Source organism: Rhinolophus hipposideros (genome assembly GCF_964194185.1).
Source record: "Rhinolophus hipposideros genome assembly, chromosome: 19".
Lineage (NCBI taxonomy): Eukaryota > Metazoa > Chordata > Mammalia > Chiroptera > Rhinolophidae > Rhinolophus > Rhinolophus hipposideros.
Genome location: NC_138065.1, coordinates 28,114,582 through 28,131,986, shown reverse-complemented (window position 1 = coordinate 28,131,986; position 17,405 = coordinate 28,114,582). Strand labels below are relative to the sequence as shown.

Genomic DNA, 17,405 nt, shown 5'->3' with positions numbered 1-17,405 from the left:
AGGAGACATTAAGCAATGTCTGGAGACATTTTTGATTGTCACAACTGGGTAGGAGGAGGTTGCTACTGACATCTAATGGGTAGAGGGTAAGGATGCTGTTAACCATCCTGCCATCCTCAGAACAGCCTTTCTCTCCCCCTACAGTGAAGAGTTATCCTGACCAAAATGTCAATAGTGTTGAGATGAGAAACCGTGCCCTGCCCTGAACCCCCTCCCTGCTTTGCTGACTGGAGCCACTGTGACCCCTGCTGGGTAGCATAGGCCATCACAGCTGGGCTTCTGTGCTCTTCCCTCCACCAGCATTGACCTGGAGGGGCACTGGGAACTGGGACATCACGTTTGGCTCTGCACACACATGATGCAGACCACTCACCTACATGGCTTGAAATGAGGGGCCTGGCAAGGTTCTTTGCTCAAAGTAATTCTTCCTGCTTCACCATAATTGCTGAAATTCCTACTATTAAAGTCACAGCCAGAATCATCCAGAAAAGCAACATATTGTAGAAATAGCACTGATTTTAGAATCAGAAAGACGTAGGGCTGAAAGTTCAACTTTCCCAACTTTCTAGCTGTTTGCCCTGGGGCAAATTACTTAAACACTCTGAGACTCAGGTTTCCCCCTCTTTAAAATGGGATGAAAACACCTACAGAGCTATGAGGAATAAATGTTTTTAAAAGAGCCTAGAAGAGTACATAGTAGGCACTCAAATATTAGTTTCTTTCTTTTCTTCATTTAGATGAATTTAGGGTCTGTAGAAGGACAAATATAAAACCATATGTGTAATTTGTAGGAGTGAGCTCTAATCTGGCAGTTCCAATAAACATTGTAACACCGATCTCCAAGGTCAACTTCAGCTAGATGAGTCTGACAACAGGGTCCTGGCTTAGATACCAGAAAGGTCAGGTCAATGTTAGGTGGAGGTTCTAGAAAGGTTGCCAACATGAGGCACTCTACAGATGAGCTTCAAACTGGTTGTCAGAGGCATTCATTGAGCCTTGTGAAAGGAAGCTACTAAAATAATTGAGAGGTGCTGAAAGGTTTTTATATTTTTGGGGAGAAGAGTACACTATGGTGTCACCTGTATCTATTTCACCTGTATCTATAGACTATTCCATGGGTTAGTCTAGTTCTTCACTTTCATCCTTCTGCTACAGTTTCCTCATGCTTGGAGAGATGGGATTTAATGACTAGTCCCAATGTGTCTAGAGACAGGGTGGGATGATGGCAACTTTGGGGAAGGTTAAGAAGGCCTAGCCTCCCATATCCTAGGCCAGACTGATTCCTTCATAACCTTTTAGATAGTGTCAGAGAAATAGCTTTGGACCCCCCCCCCCCGCCATGAAGCTGCATGAGAACACAAAGAGAGATGTTTGTATCAGCAGTCCTGTCAAAATCCACAGAGATGAAAGCAGGGAGGCAAAGTTCTAGGATAAAGATTAAAGTTATGCTACTAGTTTGCAGATTGCACAGAAATCTCTCACTTTAAAAGTCAAGAGCTCCTTCAAGCTAGCTTCACCCTCTTGGCCACATCTTGGATCCCTCTAGTCTCCTATTAAAGCCTCCTGCATTCTAGCAAGATCCTTGTTTCTCAGATGGAATGCAACCATCCACTTTTCCCCTTATCTGCAGCATATACTTTGCTGATGAAAACCCTACTTTGGAAGGACAAATTTGAGCAAATTTCTTTCTAAAAAACACTAATAGAAATCTAGTGTTTTTGGAGAAAGCTTGTTAACTGGCATATTTCTGTCCTATCCAATCAAAAAAATTTTTAATGTTTTTTAATGTATATTTTATTTTCTAGTTGGATTCTTCTTCAGTCTTAATATCACTCTTATCGTTTAAGGTAATTCCAAACTATCTAATTTTACTACCAGAGCGGTCATTAGCAAGCTTTGTTCCACAGGAGGGTCTGTGGAAAGAGCATGGGCTTTGGAGACAAACCTACATTAGAATTCTTGATTCTCTTCTTTTCTGTTGAGATATGCTCTTGGATACTGCATTTAAGTTCTTTGAACCTTAGTTTTCCGTGTAAAATAGGGATAATATATGTTATATAGTGTTGTGAGAATCAGAGCTATCTATAGCACTTGACACATACTAGGCATTCAATTTAAATTGAGCTATTTTTAGATGCCCAAACATTTATTCTTAAGTATGACCAATGGTTTTAATGTGTGTTCCAGAAAGTCTTACAGATCCCCTTAAGGGGAAAGGATGAAGAAGTTGACATAATGATATTGAGTCCATTGTTATCACTTTGGCCAGAGCTGCCTCCCAGTTCAAGGATGTCTTAGATACCAGGAGCAAATCCAAAGTGTGAATGACACTTCTGGGAACTCAAATTTCCAGTGCCTGCACTTTCTTTTGGAATAGTGAGGAGAAGATAGGGCTTGCCTCAGGAGAAGAATAATTTTCAGGGCTGAATAATTTTCTTCGCTTCTGTGCTATTTTCAGCTCATACAGCATAGTCCATTCACTAGCTAGAATAATAGGGCACTTACAATGTGTTAGGCCTTGTGCTAAGTATTTTATGTGTATTATTCCTTTAATCTATATAAAAATCTAAATGGTGAAGACTTTTAGTATCATCATTGTGTAATTGTGAAAATGATGGCTTTGACCTTTTACTAAAGGTCATACAGCTTATGAATGATGGAGAGCCTAGATTATTTACCACTGTTACCTACCCTACTACCTTTAGAAATCTTTCAATCTCTGCTTTTGAACCTAGGCTATTTATGATACGATATTCACCTTCTACACAGTTAGTGGAGAAAAAGTCTATGTTTTGGGTCTCCAGAGATTTCTCATGGGTGAAATCAGGGAAACGGGTTTGGGGCTCTGACTCTCCAGACAAGCATGAGTTGTCCACCTGGCATGGGAGGCAGGATGGGTCGTAAAGTGAGCAGGGGAAAAAAAAGATTCATTTGTAAAGATGACACATTTTTATCTGCCAGCAACATCTTCATTATTTACATGCGGAGAGAATAATAAATTTGCACACCAGCACCTTATTGTCTCTAATTTCAAATTTGCACTTGTAACTTCTCAAGGTTCTGACTAAAATCATTGAGCCAATCACTTTCCTTCATTGAGCCAAGGTCACCACAATACCCTAAAGGCCATGCTTGGCTCTCTCACCTTACATCTTTGTGTAGAGATGAGCCGGATGTCAACAGAAATTCGCTCTCCACCCTTCACTTCTACTAGGTCTCCCACTACCACATTTTGTAGATTGATCTGCATCTTCTCTTCTCCATGAATGACCAGAGCTTGCTGTGGGAAGACAGTGTAAGGTCATTTCCAAAGCTTTCTGTTCCCCCATCCTGCTCCTGGCCTATAAACTCCTGTTCCTGGCTTCCTTCCTTCTGACGCCCCTTTCTTACACTATCACTCATTACATAATTATTTATTATTATTATTGAGTGTATTGGGGTAATATTGGTTAATAACATTATATAATTTTCAGGTGTACAAGATTATAATTCTTGAAGGGCTTTTTGGTAGATTGCAAATTCTTACCATTGCTGTCTGCAGGGCCCTTTGCAATGTGACTTTAATGCTTCTCCCACTCTATGAAATGGTTTCTACCTCTCCATCCCTACACTTAAGCTTGGCTATAGTTTGCATTGGCCCATGGGACATTAGCAATTATAATGCAATCAGAGGCTTAAAAAATGCTTGCACATTAGAGCTTGCCCTGTTGCTGCCTTGAACCCTTCTGTCACCACATTGAACAAGCCCAAGCTAGCCTCCTGGAGGAAAAGTCCATAAAGAGAAAAGTCCCAGATGTCCTAATAATCTCAGCTGAGGCCCCAGACATGTGAATGAGGTCATCTTAGACCACCCAGAATCAGCTACGTTCAGCTCAGATCAGAAAAACAGCCCAGCCATAGAATTTTGAGAAATAATATGTTCGTTGTTTTTAACCACTAAGTTTTGGGGTTGTTTGTGAGGCAGCAAAAGCAACTGGTAGTCTCCAAATTCCTAGTTCATTCTACCTTAACGCTTACCTAAGGAAGGAAGGAGGTTATGTTCATACCAAAAGGAGATGATGATCCTGGGCCACAGTGTTAGGACATAATTGTGTTGTTGGAAATTCTGGAACCTGTTTCTTTTCAAGTTTCCAGCCCTTTACCTAGGAACCTCTTTCTACTGTCATATTATTTCCAGGTAGTTAAAAACAAAAAACAAACAAACAAAAAAACCTTTTTACCTGAAAATAATCTAAACTCTTAGAAAAGTGGCAAGAGTAAAGATAGTACCGAGAATACCAGTAAAATCTTTGCCCAGATTCACCTATCAACATTTTATGCCATTTGCTTTGTCATTTGTCCTTTGTCTTTACATATGTGTGTATGTAAAAAAATTTTTACCTGAACCATTTGAGGTTAAGTTATGCATGTCATGATCTTTTATTCTACATATTTCAGTGTGCATTTCCCAAGAGTTAGGGTACTAAATAGTTATCAATTTTAGTAAATTTAACATTGACACAATATTTTAATCTACTGTCTGTATTCCAGTTTTTTCAATTGACCCAATATATCTTTTACAGTATTTTTTTTTCCTCCTCCAACACAGTAATCAGTCTAGCACCAGGTATGCCATTTAGTTGTCAAGTCTGTTTAATCTTCTTTTAATCTGGAACATTTCCACAGTGGTACTTTGTCTTTAAGGTCATTAACATTTGGAGAATCCAGCCTCCCCAACCTCCTTTGTCTTTTTTGAAAAAATAGATTGTTCTCATTTGGGGTTTCATATTATGCTCATTAGATTCAAATTGTGCATTCTAGAGCAGACCACTTCATAGGTGATGCTGTGTCTTTCTCAGGGTACTTTTAAAGCCAGATATAGTAAAACCTAAGCAAACCTCTCATAACCAGCCTCACTGGGCTCACTCATTGTACAATATAATATTCCAGGGAACTTAATAATTATGGCCACATTCTATAACTCCTCTAACTAGATCCTCCCGTACCAATCCCACCTGAGGCATCATGTTCTTAAAAGACTCCATGATCCTGGAACTCTTGGCCTCCTGATAATAGGAGAAGCAGCCTGTGATGGTGACCACAACAGCTAATACAATGCCCAGGTACAGCTGGGGGTAGGGAAAGAAAGGGCTTATCAGTAGGTTTTTTTCTTCCTCTTCATCCTCAGAAAATTGTGAAGGGAATCGCCGTTTCTCCAGTTGCAAGGAACCATAGGACTCAGTTGGAGAATACAGGGGCTGAGAAGAATCTGAAATAGGGCTGGCTTACTTGGCTTCCTGAACTATGGTGAGAAGCCAGCAAAATCCAAGGTCCCTGAAGGCCTATATCCTCCTCTCCTGGAAGGCTATTCATGGGGTAGGAGGTGGGTAGTGTGGGAGATGGGGTGAAAGGAGATGAAGAGATTAAAATTCTGGGAAAAAGAAAGGGACTCCAAAGTGTTATGATGATCAGTTGGGAAGATAAAAGAGAGCAAGTTTCTGTGGCAAACCATGCATGTCGGGAAACTGAATCAGTAGCTTTCCAGAGAAAAGACTAGGAAAACCAGGAAGAACTGAACTTAGTTCTTCCTGGTTTTCCTAGTCTTAGAAAGTCTTGGGAGTACGAGGTATTTGGGCCAGAGGACTTCAGGAGTGCTAAGCTGCTGAGTAAAAGAGTATCAGGGGCTAAGCAGAGACTGGGCTGGGCAGCAGTAGTTAAGCAGACTGACATTATCTTTGGTAGATTCCTCATTGAAATACATCTAGATGCCATAGGTCACAAAGCAGAGAATGGCATCAGTCCACAGGAGGAGAGAGAAGCCACTGAATAGTTGTTTACAGAATTTGACCCATTCTGGAATGGTTGGGGGTGGGGTAATTATATTGGGTCCATCTTTAGTCAGAATTTCCTGTGTCTCTTCAGGAATAAGGTCCTGTGTGGAGAAGAAATAAGGATGGGTAGAAAATCATGAAAAATAAACAGCTATAGCAAAGAGGAATCCCACTTCAAAACTCAGATCTGCCATTATAGCCACAAGATGAGTCTAGAGACCAAAGAAGTTCTCTGAAAGTCAGACTGGAAGTTCTTCCTAAACAAGTGGGATTTAAAAATTTGCATTATAGAAGGGATATCATTTAGGATGCTAATATAGAATGGATTTTTTAGTTCATGGACTGATTTACAAACCTTTTTGAATACCCATCTTGGGTCTTGGTACCCTGGCAAGATACCAAAATGAGTAAGAATGGTCCCTCCTCTTATGGAGCTCCAACTCTAGTGGGGACAATTTATAATATAGAAATAATGTGCAAGGCTAATGTAATTATGGGATACAATACAGAATGTTGATAACATACGGACTATTTACACTTGGACTCTCTAGCTTAGAAAAGGGGTGGAGGCAGCTAACATCATATTCAATGGGGAAAAGCTAAAACCATTCCCCCTAAGATCAGGAACAAGACAAGTTTTCCCACTTTCTCCACTTCTATTCAACATAGTGCTGGAAGTTCTAGCCACGGCAATCAGACAAGAAAAAGAAATAAAAGGCATCCAAATTGGTAAGGAGGAAGTAAAATTGTCATTATATGCAGATGATATGATAGTATATAGAGAAAACCCTAAAGACTCCACCAAGAAACTATTAGAACTGATAGATGAATTTAGTAAAGTAGCAGGATACAAAATTAATATTCAGAAATCAGTTGCATTTGTATATACCAATGATAAAATATCAGAAGGAGAAATTAAAAAAACAATTCCATTTACAATTGCTCCAAAGACTACAAAATATCTGGGAATAAATCTAACCAAAGATGTAAAAGATCTGTACTCAGAAAATTATAAGACACTGAAGTAAAAAATGAAAGAAGACATAAATAGATGGAAACACATTCCATGTTCATGGATAGGAAGAATTAATATAGTTAAAATGTCCATACTGCCTAAGGCAATATACATATTCAACGCGATTCCTATCAAACTACAAACGACGTTTTTCACAGAAATAGAACATATAATCCTAAAATTTATATGGGACCATAAAAGACCCCGGATAGCCTCAGCAATCTTGAGAAATAAGAACAAAGTAGGAGATATAACGATACCTGACTTCAAACTATACTACAAGGCTACAATAATCAAAACAGCATGGTACTGGCATAAAAATAGACACATAGATCAATGGAACAGAATAGAGAGTCCAGAAATAAATGCATGTCTATATGCCCATCTAATCTATGACAATGGAAGCAAGAATGTATGATGGGGTAAAGACAGTCTGTTCAATAAGTGGTGCTGGGAAACCTGGACAGACACATGCAAGAAAATGAAGCTGGACCACCTCCTTAAACCATATACAAAAATAAATTCAAAATGGCTTAAAGACTTAAATATAAGATCTGAAACCATAAAATATCTAGAAGAAAATATAGGAAAAAACTTCATGGACATTACCCGGAGTAAGATTTTCACTGATATATCGCCTCGCGTGAGGGAAGTAAGAGAAAAAATAAACATGTGGGATTACATCAAACTAAAAAGTTTCTTCACAGCAAAAGAAACCATCAATAAAACAAAAAGGGATCCTACTGAATGGGAAAGGATATTTGCCAATGATATATCCAATAAGGGATTAATATCACAAATCTATAAAAAATTTACACAACTCAACTCCAAAAATAGCAAACAACCCAATTAAAACATGGGCAGAGGACTTTAGGAGACATTTTTCTAAAAAGGACATACAGAAGGCAAGCAGACATATGAAGAAATGCTCAACCTCACTAACCATCAGAGAAATGCAAATAAAAACCACCATGAGATAACACCTCACCCCAGTCAAAATGGTTATCTTCAATAAATCAACAAACAACAAGCGCTGTCACAGATGTGGAGAAAAGGGAACGCTAGTACACTGTTGGTGGGATTGCAGATTAGTGCAGCCACTATGGAAAACAGTATGGAGGTATCTCAGGAATCTGAAAATGGAACTTCCCAGTAATTCCAGTAATCCAGTAATCCAGTAATTCCACTCCTAGGCATCTACCCGGAGAAATCCAAAACTCCAATTCAAAAATCTGTATGCACTCCTATGTTTATTGCAGCACTTTACAAGATATGGAAACAACCGAAATGCCCATTGGTAGATGACTGGATTAAGAAGCTGTGGTACATTTATACAATGGAGTATTACGCAGCCATAAAGAAGAAAGAAATCTCATCATTTGCAACAACATGGATGGATCTAGAGAACATTATGTTAAGTGAAATAAGTCAGAAAAAGAAAGACAAGTACCATATGATCTCACTTATATGCAGAATCTAAAGAAAAGAATAAGTGAATGACCTAATCAGAAACAGTTTTGGGGACAAAAAGGAAAAACTGAGAGTTGTTAGATGGGCGGGGGTGGGTGGGGATAAGGGGAAAGGTGAAGGGATTAGGAAACAGTTGGTAACCACAAGATGGCCTCGGGGTTTTTGAAAATTAACTTGGGGATCGTAATCAATAATGTTGTAAAGATTTTGTTGGGTATTCGATGGACATGTGTCCCATTTGGGAGACCACCTCAGGGATACTGTAGATGCCTGATCATGGCACTGTACACCAGAAGCTAAACAATAATGAATGCCAACTATAGTTTTATATATATAATGTGATGGCTCGGTGCAAGGTCGGAGGGATAGTGGATGCGGGGAGGGGGGTTCACAGTGTGAGGGATATAAATGATGAATGTCTAAGTATTACCTTGTCGTGTACACCTGAAACTAATAAATTTAAAAAAAAAGGAAAAAGAAAAGGGGTGGAGGAAACCCAGCTAAATACATGAAAACATAGATTTTCACTTTAGGTTTGTGTGCTTTTTTTCTTTTTTTCTTTTCTTTTTTTTTTTTTAATTAATTTTATTGGGGTGACAATTGTTAGTAAATTTACATAGATTTCAGGTGTACAATTCTGTATTACATCGTCTATAAATCCCATTGCGTGTTCACCACCCAGAGTCAGTTCTCCTTCCATCACCATATATTTGATCCCCTTTACCCTCATCACCCACCCCCCACCCCCTTACCCTCTGGTAACCACTAAATTATTGTCTGTGTCTATGAGTTTTTGTTTCTCATTTGTTTGTCTTGTTCTTTTTGGTTTATATACCACATATCAGTGAAATCATAGGGTTCTCTGCTTTTTCTGTCTGACTTATTTCACTTAGCATTATTCTCTCGAGATCCATCCATGTTGTCACAAATGCTCCTATATCATCTTTCCTTAACGCCGAATAGTATTCCATTGTGTATATGTACCACAACTTCTTTATCCATTCGTCTATTGAAGGACATTTTGGTTGTTTCCATGTCTTGGCCACCGTAAACAAAGCTGCAATGAACATTGGAGTACACGTGTCTGTATAGAGAAATGCTTTTATATTTTTGGGGTAGATACCCAGGAGAGCGATTGCTGGGTCATATGGTAATTCTATTCGTAATTTCTTGAAGAACCTCCACAATGCCTTCCATAGCGGCTGCACCAGTCTGCATTCCCACCAACAGTGTATGAGAGTTCCTTTTTCTCCACAGCCTCTCCAACACTTGTTACTATTTGTTTTGTTGATGAAAGCCATTCTGACTGGGGTGAGGTGATATCTCATTGTGGTTTTCATTTGCATTTCTCTGATGATTAGCGATGTTGAGCATTTTTTCATATGTCTATTTGCCATTTGTATATGCTCTTTGGAGAAATGTCTCTTCAGGTCCTCTGTCCATTTTTCAATTGGGTTGTTTGTTTTTTTGTTGTTGAGTTTCATGAGTTCCTTGTATATTTTGGATATTAGCCCCTTATCAGAGGAACTGTTTGCGAAAATCTTCTCCCATTCAGTTGGTTGCCTCATTATTTTGTCAATAGTTTCTTTTGCTGTGCAGAAGCTTTTCAGTTTCATATAATTCCATTTGTTTATTTTAGTTTTTACTTCCATTGCCTTTGGAGTCAAATTCATAAAATGCTCTTTGAACCCAAGGTCCATAAGTTTAGTACCTATGTTTTCTTCAATGCAGTTTATTGTGTCAGGTCTTATGCTTAAGTCTTTGATCCATTTTGAATTAATTTTGGTACATGGTGACAGATAGCAGTCCAGTTTCATTCTTTTGCACGTAGCTATCCAATTCTGCCAGCACCATTTATTGAAGAGGCTGTCTTTTCTCCATTGTATGTTTTTAGCTTCTTTGTCAAAAATTATCTGTCCATATTTATGTGGTTTTATTTCTGGGTTCTCAATTCTATTCCATTGGTCTATGTGTCTGATTTTCCGCCAATACCAAGCTGTTTTGATTATTGTAGCCCTGTAGTACAAGGAAAAATCAGGGAGTGTGATACCTCCAGTATTGTTCTTTTTTTTTAATATTGCTTTGGCTATTCGGGGTCTTTTGTGGTTCCAAACAAATCTGATGATTTTTTGTTCTATTTCTTTAAAAAATGCCATTGGGATTTTAATGGGGATTGCATTAAATCTGTATATGGCTTTGGGTAATATGGCCATTTTAACTATGTTGATTGTTCCAATCCATGAGCACGGAATGTCTTTCCATTTCTTTGTGTCTTCTTCAATTTCTTTCAAAAATGTCTTATAGTTTTCAGCATATAAATCCTTCACATCCTTGGTTAAGTTTATTCCTAGGTATTTTATTCTTTTTGCTGCAATTGCAAAATGAATTGTTTTTTCTATCTCTTTTTCTGAGATTTCATTGTTGGTATATAAGAAAGCAATGGACTTTTGTACGTTGATTTTGTAGCCAGCAACTTTACTGTATTCATTGATTTTTTCTAATAGCTTTTTGGTGGAGTCTTTAGGGTTTTCTATATATAGCATCATGTCATCTGCAAAGAGTGACAATTTAACTTCTTCATTCCCAATTTGGATGCCTTTTATTTCTTTCTCTTGCCTGATAGCTCTGGCGAGGACTTCCAACACTATGTTGAAAAGCAGAGGTGATAGGGGACAACCTTGTCGTGTTCCTGAACGTAGAGCAAAGGGCTTCAGCTTTTCACCATTAATTCTGAGATTAGCTGAGGGCTTGTCGTATATGGCCTTTATTATGTTGAGGTATTTTCCTTCTATACCAATTTTAGTAAGTGTTTTAATCATAAATGGATGTTGTATCTTATCAAATGCTTTTTCTGCATCAATTGATAGAATCATATGATTTTTGTCCTTTATTTTGTTTATGTGATGTATCACATTGATGGATTTGCGAATGTTGAACCATCCTTGTGCCCCGGGGATCAACCCCACTTGGTCGTGATGAATAATCTTTTTAATGCATTGTTGTATTCGATTTGCTAGAATTTTGTTTAGGATTTTAGCATCTGTATTCATCAGAGATATAGGACTGTAGTTTTCTTTTTTTGTGTTATCCTTACCAGGTTTTGGTATCAGGGTAATGTTGGCCTCATAAAATGAGTTAGGGAGTACTGACTCTTCTTCAATTTTTTGGAAGAGTTTGAGCAGGATTGGTATTAGATCCTCTTTGAAGGTTTGGTAGAATTCACTGGTGAAGCCATCTGGTCCAGGACTTTTGATTTTGGGAAGGTTTTTGATGACTGATTCAATTTCGTTACTGGTGATCGGCCTGTTAAGATTTTCCAGTTCTTCATGATTCAGCCTTGGAAGGCTATATGTTTCTAAGAACTTGTCCATTTCTTCTAAGTTATTAAATTTGGTGGCATATAGTCCTTCATAGTATTCTTGGATAATCCTTTGTATTTCTGTGGTGTCCGTGATAACTTCCCCTTTTTCATTTCTGATTTTGTTAATTAGTGTCTTCTCTCTTTTTATCTTAGTGAGTCTAGCCAAGGGTTTGTCGATTTTGTTAATCTTTTCAAAGAACCAGCTTTTTGTCACATTAATTTTTTCTATTGTCTTTTTGTTCTCTATTTCATTTAGTTCTGCTCTGATTTTTGTTATTTCCTTTCTTCTGCTGACCTTGGGTTTCGCTTGTTCTTCTTTTTCTAGTTTTTTAAGGTGTAACATGAGGTTATTTATTTGGGATTTTTCTTGTTTCTTGAGATAGGCCTGTAATGATATAAATTTCCCTCTTAAAACTGCTTTCGCGGCATCCCAAAAATTTTGGTAGGATGTATTTTCATTGTCATTTGTTTCTATGTATCTTTTGAGCTCTCCTCTAATTTCTTCTTTGACCCAGTCGTTCTTTAAAAGTATGTTGTTTAATCTCCATATATTTGTGTTTTTTCCTGCTTTCTTTTTGCAGTTGATATCCAATTTCAAAGCTTTGTGATCAGAGAATATGCTTGGTATGATTTCAATCTTCTTAAATTTGCTGAGGCTGATTTTGTGTCCCAATATATGGTCTATCCTTGAGAATGTTCCATGTACACTAGAAAAGAATGTATAGTCTGATGTTTTAGGATGAAGTGCTCTATATATGTCAATTATGTCCAATTCATCTAATGTGTCATTTAGGGCTGCGATTTCGTTATTTATCTTCTGTTTGGATGATCTATCCATAGCTGTCAATGATGTATTTAAGTCCCCTAGTATAATTGTGTTTTGGTCAATTTCTCCCTTTAGTTCTGTTAGTAGTTGCTTGGTATATTTCGGTGCTCCCTGATTGGGGGCATAAATATTGATGACTGTTATGTCTTCTTGTTGTATAGTCCCCTTTACCATTATGAAATGTCCATCTTTGTCTCTTGTTATCTTTTTCACCCTGAAGTCTGTTTCATCGGAAATCATTATGGCTACACCTGATTTTCTCTGGGTACCATTTGCTTGGAGTGTCAATTTCCACCCTTTCACTTTGAGTCTATGCTTGTCCTTGTAGCTGAGATGTGTCTCTTGTAGGCAGCATATGGTTGGGTTTAGTTTTTTGATCCAATCTGCTACTCTGTCTCTTTATTGGTGAGTTCAGTCCATTTACATTTAGGGTGATTATTGATATGTGAGGATTTCCTGTCATTCTGTCTTTAGTTTTCTGGTAAGGCTGTGTCTCCATTGTTTCTTTGCCTTTTTGTTGTTGTCTGTTATTTCTGTGTGGTGGTATTCTATGATGTTTCCCTCTGTTTCTTCTTTTATTACAGTATATATTTCAGATTTGGATGTTTTTTGTGTGGTTACCCTTGAGTTTATGTAAAAGAAAGTTTGATATTTAGAGTATTCCAGTTTCTTCAGTACGCTTACTTTCTCTATTCCCATATTCCAGTTCAGGCCTTTACGCTCCCCCTTTTTATGTTTCGGTTGCCACAAGTTGTCCCTGTTGATGGTGGTCTAATAGCCTCCTTTAGTATTTCTTGTAGTGCAGGTTGTGTATTAGAAAATTCCCTCAGCTTCTGGATGTCTGGAAAGGTCTTTATTCCTCCTTCATATCTAAAAGAGATCTTTGCTGGATATATTATTCTTGGCTCATGATTTCTCTCTTTCAATAGTTTGAATATTTGGTTCCATTCCCTCCTAGCTTGTAGAGTTTCTGCTGAAAAATCTGATGATAATCTAATGGGCTTTCCTTTGTAAGTTACCGTCTTCTTTTCCCTGGCTGCCTTGAGGATTCTTTCTTTGTCATTGATTTTAGACAGCTTCAATACAATGTGCCTTGGTGAAGGCCTGTTGGGATTGAGGTAATTAGGTGTTCTATTTGCTTCTTGGATTCGAGGATCCAGTTCTGTCCACAAGTTTGGGAAGTTCTCATCGACGATTTGTTTGAATATATTCTCTGTTCCCTTCCCTCTTTCTTCTCCTTCTGGTATGCCCATTATTCTTATATTGCTCTTTCTGATGGAGTCAGAAAGTTCTTGTAGAGTTCTTTCATTTCTTTTAAGTCTCAAGTCTCTTTCTTCTTCCCTCTGTGTAAATTCCAGGTTCCTATCTTCGATGTCACTGATTCTTTCCTCCATCTGGTCAACTCTACTACCTAAGCTGGATATTTTATTGTTAATTTCTTCTATTGAGTTCTTAATCTCCAGAAATTCTATTTGGTTCTTTTTCAAGATTTCAATCTCTTTTGTAAAATGCTCATGATGTTCTTTGATTGTGTTTCTGAGTTCATTAAACTGCCTTTCTGTGTTTTCTTGCATCTCGTTCAGTTTTTTCAGAATTGCGATCTTGAATTCTCTGTCATTTAAATCACAAAGGTCCATATCTCTAAGTTCCTTTTCTGGAGACTTTTCACTTTCTTTCTGAGCTATCTTGTTGCCTTGGTTATTCATGGCAATCACTGATTTACTATTTCTCTTCCTAGACATCTACAGGAGTGTCTTCTGCAACAGGTTGATAGGTATGCGAAGAGCTTTTGGAGTTCCAAAGCTCTTTCTGCACCAGATTCAGAGCCCGTTTGTTTCAGCAGTTCTGTTTACTCCTGCAGGGATCCGCCCAGATAGGTGGGGCTAGGGGCGGGGTTAGTTGTGAGAGGTGGCCCAGAGCAATGGCGGCGACCACCACCACAGCCAGTCCTGCTTCCACAGCTCCCTCCCCTTTGCCGGAACTAGTTGAGCTGCGAATCTGTGTCTGCGGTCCACAGTTCTCAGAGCAGCAAATATTCTGTCCTTTGATCCGACACTGCTACTTTATCGCTTCTAGCACCGGGCAGGTGGGGGCGGGGCGAGCTCTGGGAGGGTAGGGAGGGGGCGGCTAGTCTCCGTGCCTAAGGCTTCTGTTCTCCGCTCGGCAGTGAGGGCTTAAACCACGGATTTCAGCCCTCTTCCCTCAGTCTTTGCTCTGAGGTCTGCCGTGAGCGAGCGTTGGGTTCAGCGGTTTTGTATGCTGCCCCCTCAGCCCTGTGGGCCGTAAGCGGAGCCCTAGCAGTCCGAGTCCTTCCCTCTCCCGCAGCTGCGGAAGATCCGGGAGGAGCAGGCTCCGAGCACTGAGCTAGGTCTGTGTCCTGCGCCCGCGTGGCTCCGTCTCCGCACTTCTCCTCTCCCTCCTCCCCAGCTCGGGCGATTCACCTACCTGGAGGTGAATTCAGTAGTGGGCCTCTTTGTCTTGCCTGTCTGCTGTGCAAGGAGTCCTTTGTGGAGTTATTGTTGTCCGATTCGTTGTAAATTCCAGGGGAGCGTTACAGAGGCTCACCTCACGCCACCATTTTTTTTTGATCTCTGCTTTTTTTCTTTGAATGAAAATAATAGAACCTACTAGAGGACTTTAAAAGAAGCTCTCCTTAATCCCCAACAGCCACTCCCCAACCTTCCTCTGAAAAACACACAATTTTAATAAAAATAAGAAAAACCTCCTATGCTCTTCCCTGGTTACCAGGTGATACCCCTTCAATGAAGAAATTCTACCGGTGGCCGGTTGGCTCAGTTGGTTACAGCGCAGGGCTCATAACACCACGGTCGCTGGTTCGATTCCCACATGGGCCAGTGAGCTGCACCCTCCACAACTAGATTGAAAACAACGACTTGACTTGGAGCTGTTGGTTCCTGGAAACACACATTGTTTCCCAATATTCCCCAATAAAGATTAAAAAAAAAGAATTAAAAAAAAGGAATTCTAGAGCTAAGACGAGCTTACATTTTGAGGGCTTGTATTTAAGGCTTTTATTTGTGGTCATTGTATTAGTGGTTACAGTAGTACCGTGTTTCCCTGAAAATAAGACCTAGCCAGACCATCAGCTCTAATGCATCCTTTGGAGCAAAAATTAATATCAGACCAGGTCTTATATTATATTATGTTAGATAAGACCGGGTCTTATATTATAGTAAAATAAGACCAGGTCTTATATTAATTTTTGCTCCAAAAGATGCATTAGAGCTGATGGTCTGGCTGGGTCTTATTTTCAGGGAAACAGGGTAGTAATATTAATAGTAGTAATATATGATTTTACTCTTAACCCAATGGTCCTCAATGTGGTCTGGCAAGCCATGGGGTCCCAAGACTCTTTCAGGGAGTCCACAAGTTCATACAATTTTCATAATAATACTAAATTATTGTTTGCCTTTTTCACTCTTATTCTCTTGATTGTACAGTGGAATTTTCCAAAGGCTACATGACACACTATATCGCAATAGATTTAATACTGAAAATATATGAGAATCCAGCTGTCTTCTACTAAAAAGCTAGACATTAAAGAGGTTTGCAAAAATGTTAAATGCCATTAAAGTTTTTATTTTGAAAAACAAATTATTTGTCATAAAAATATTATTTATACTACTTTATGATGGGCTTACTCTTCTTTTAAGATGAATTAGGAAATGTTTCTTAATTTCTCAATTTTAAATTCTAATATTGTAATTATAGGTGATGTAACCCACATAAGCAAAACTCTTTGGAATCCTTGATAGTTAATTATTGTAAAAGAGTCCTAGGGACAAAGGTGTGAGAAGCGCTGCCCTAAACTATTCTTATTCTCTTATCTAATTCTGAGCTTTCTTTGGGATAGTTCCCATCATCATCTTTTTCTAAGTGTGTCGCCTGTGAAACTTGACTGGGCAGAGGTTAAGGGTAAGAACATTGGTTAGGGGCCTTTGTCTTGGTAGCCTCCAAGTTAGGACGGGGACCCTCTCTCTGCCTCCCTCAGGGAGTTCCTTCATTCACCTTTGCCAGGTCCACAGTATACTTGGTGCTCAGCTGTTCCAAAGTTAATTTATGACCGTTCTGAGGGGACAGCCAAGTCGTTGAAGGAGAGGTGCTGATCCCTGATCATTTCTAGGGGAGGGGAAGAAACACTTGGGGAAAGAGGGATGGCTCTGGCCTGTGGGTAAGATGTTAAAAGGCTGAGGGTTAAGGAGTGTTTTCAGAGGGCAATATGTCAGCATCCATTTTGGTGTTCTCACCATGACCACTTCCTTCTTAAAGTCCTCCATATCTATCTTCTTTTTTTCCTTCTTTATCTTTCTTTTACCTCTTTTTGGTCCCCTTCTAGAGCTTGGGGTTGGATTCCACTCATGTGGAGTCACCATTCCCTTTTTGTCTCCAAGTCCCATAACTGTCCCTGGATATAGCTGACCTAGCTCAACCAGTGGGAAGAAAGCAGAGTGAGGGGAAATAAAGGAGCAAAAAGGAAGGAGGGGGAGAGCAAGTGGCCAAGGGAGTGAAGAGAGGAGGGGATGGGGCAAGAAGAAGAATAAAGCGGTGGGGAGAAAAAGAGGTGGCAGAGAGAAAATGGAAGAAATGGAGGAGTCAGACAGTGAAGATTTGAAGGGAAAGGTGAGTGAGGGAAGAAAGGACTGAGAGAGACAACTGAGAGAGGAGTGCAGAGGCCAGAGGGAGGAGAAGTGAGAGAAAGAGAGTGAGGGGAGAAAAGGGTGAAGCAGGAAGAGGTGTGAAGAGGAAGTGTCAGGAACAGGGAGGGCCGGGTGAGAAGAGCCTGGGGCTGGAGAGAGTTACCAGAAGGCCAAAGGGTGAGAAGATGGAGTTGAGGAAATGAAGGTGAGGGCCTGGGGGAACAAGAGATGGAGGACACCTATGTGCCTAAGTGATAAAGATGCC

At 39.4% G+C, this 17,405-nt stretch overlaps 1 protein-coding gene across 1 annotated transcript in view; it reads right to left on the bottom strand.

Annotated features, from left to right (window-relative positions):
• Window positions 1-16,900, bottom strand: part of LOC308487225 (sodium/potassium-transporting ATPase subunit alpha-4-like) — a gene marked incomplete at both ends in the record, with an annotated part of 35,734 nt that extends 18,834 nt beyond the window's left edge. The window contains 7 exon segments of the mRNA XM_081025243.1: window positions 2,759-2,876; window positions 3,146-3,280; window positions 4,995-5,108; window positions 5,708-5,740; window positions 5,744-5,911; window positions 16,512-16,571; window positions 16,751-16,900. Of these exon segments, the coding sequence (XP_080881369.1) occupies window positions 2,759-2,876; window positions 3,146-3,280; window positions 4,995-5,108; window positions 5,708-5,740; window positions 5,744-5,911; window positions 16,512-16,571; window positions 16,751-16,900 (778 nt within the window).
• Window positions 16,901-17,405: the final 505 nt, after the last annotated feature.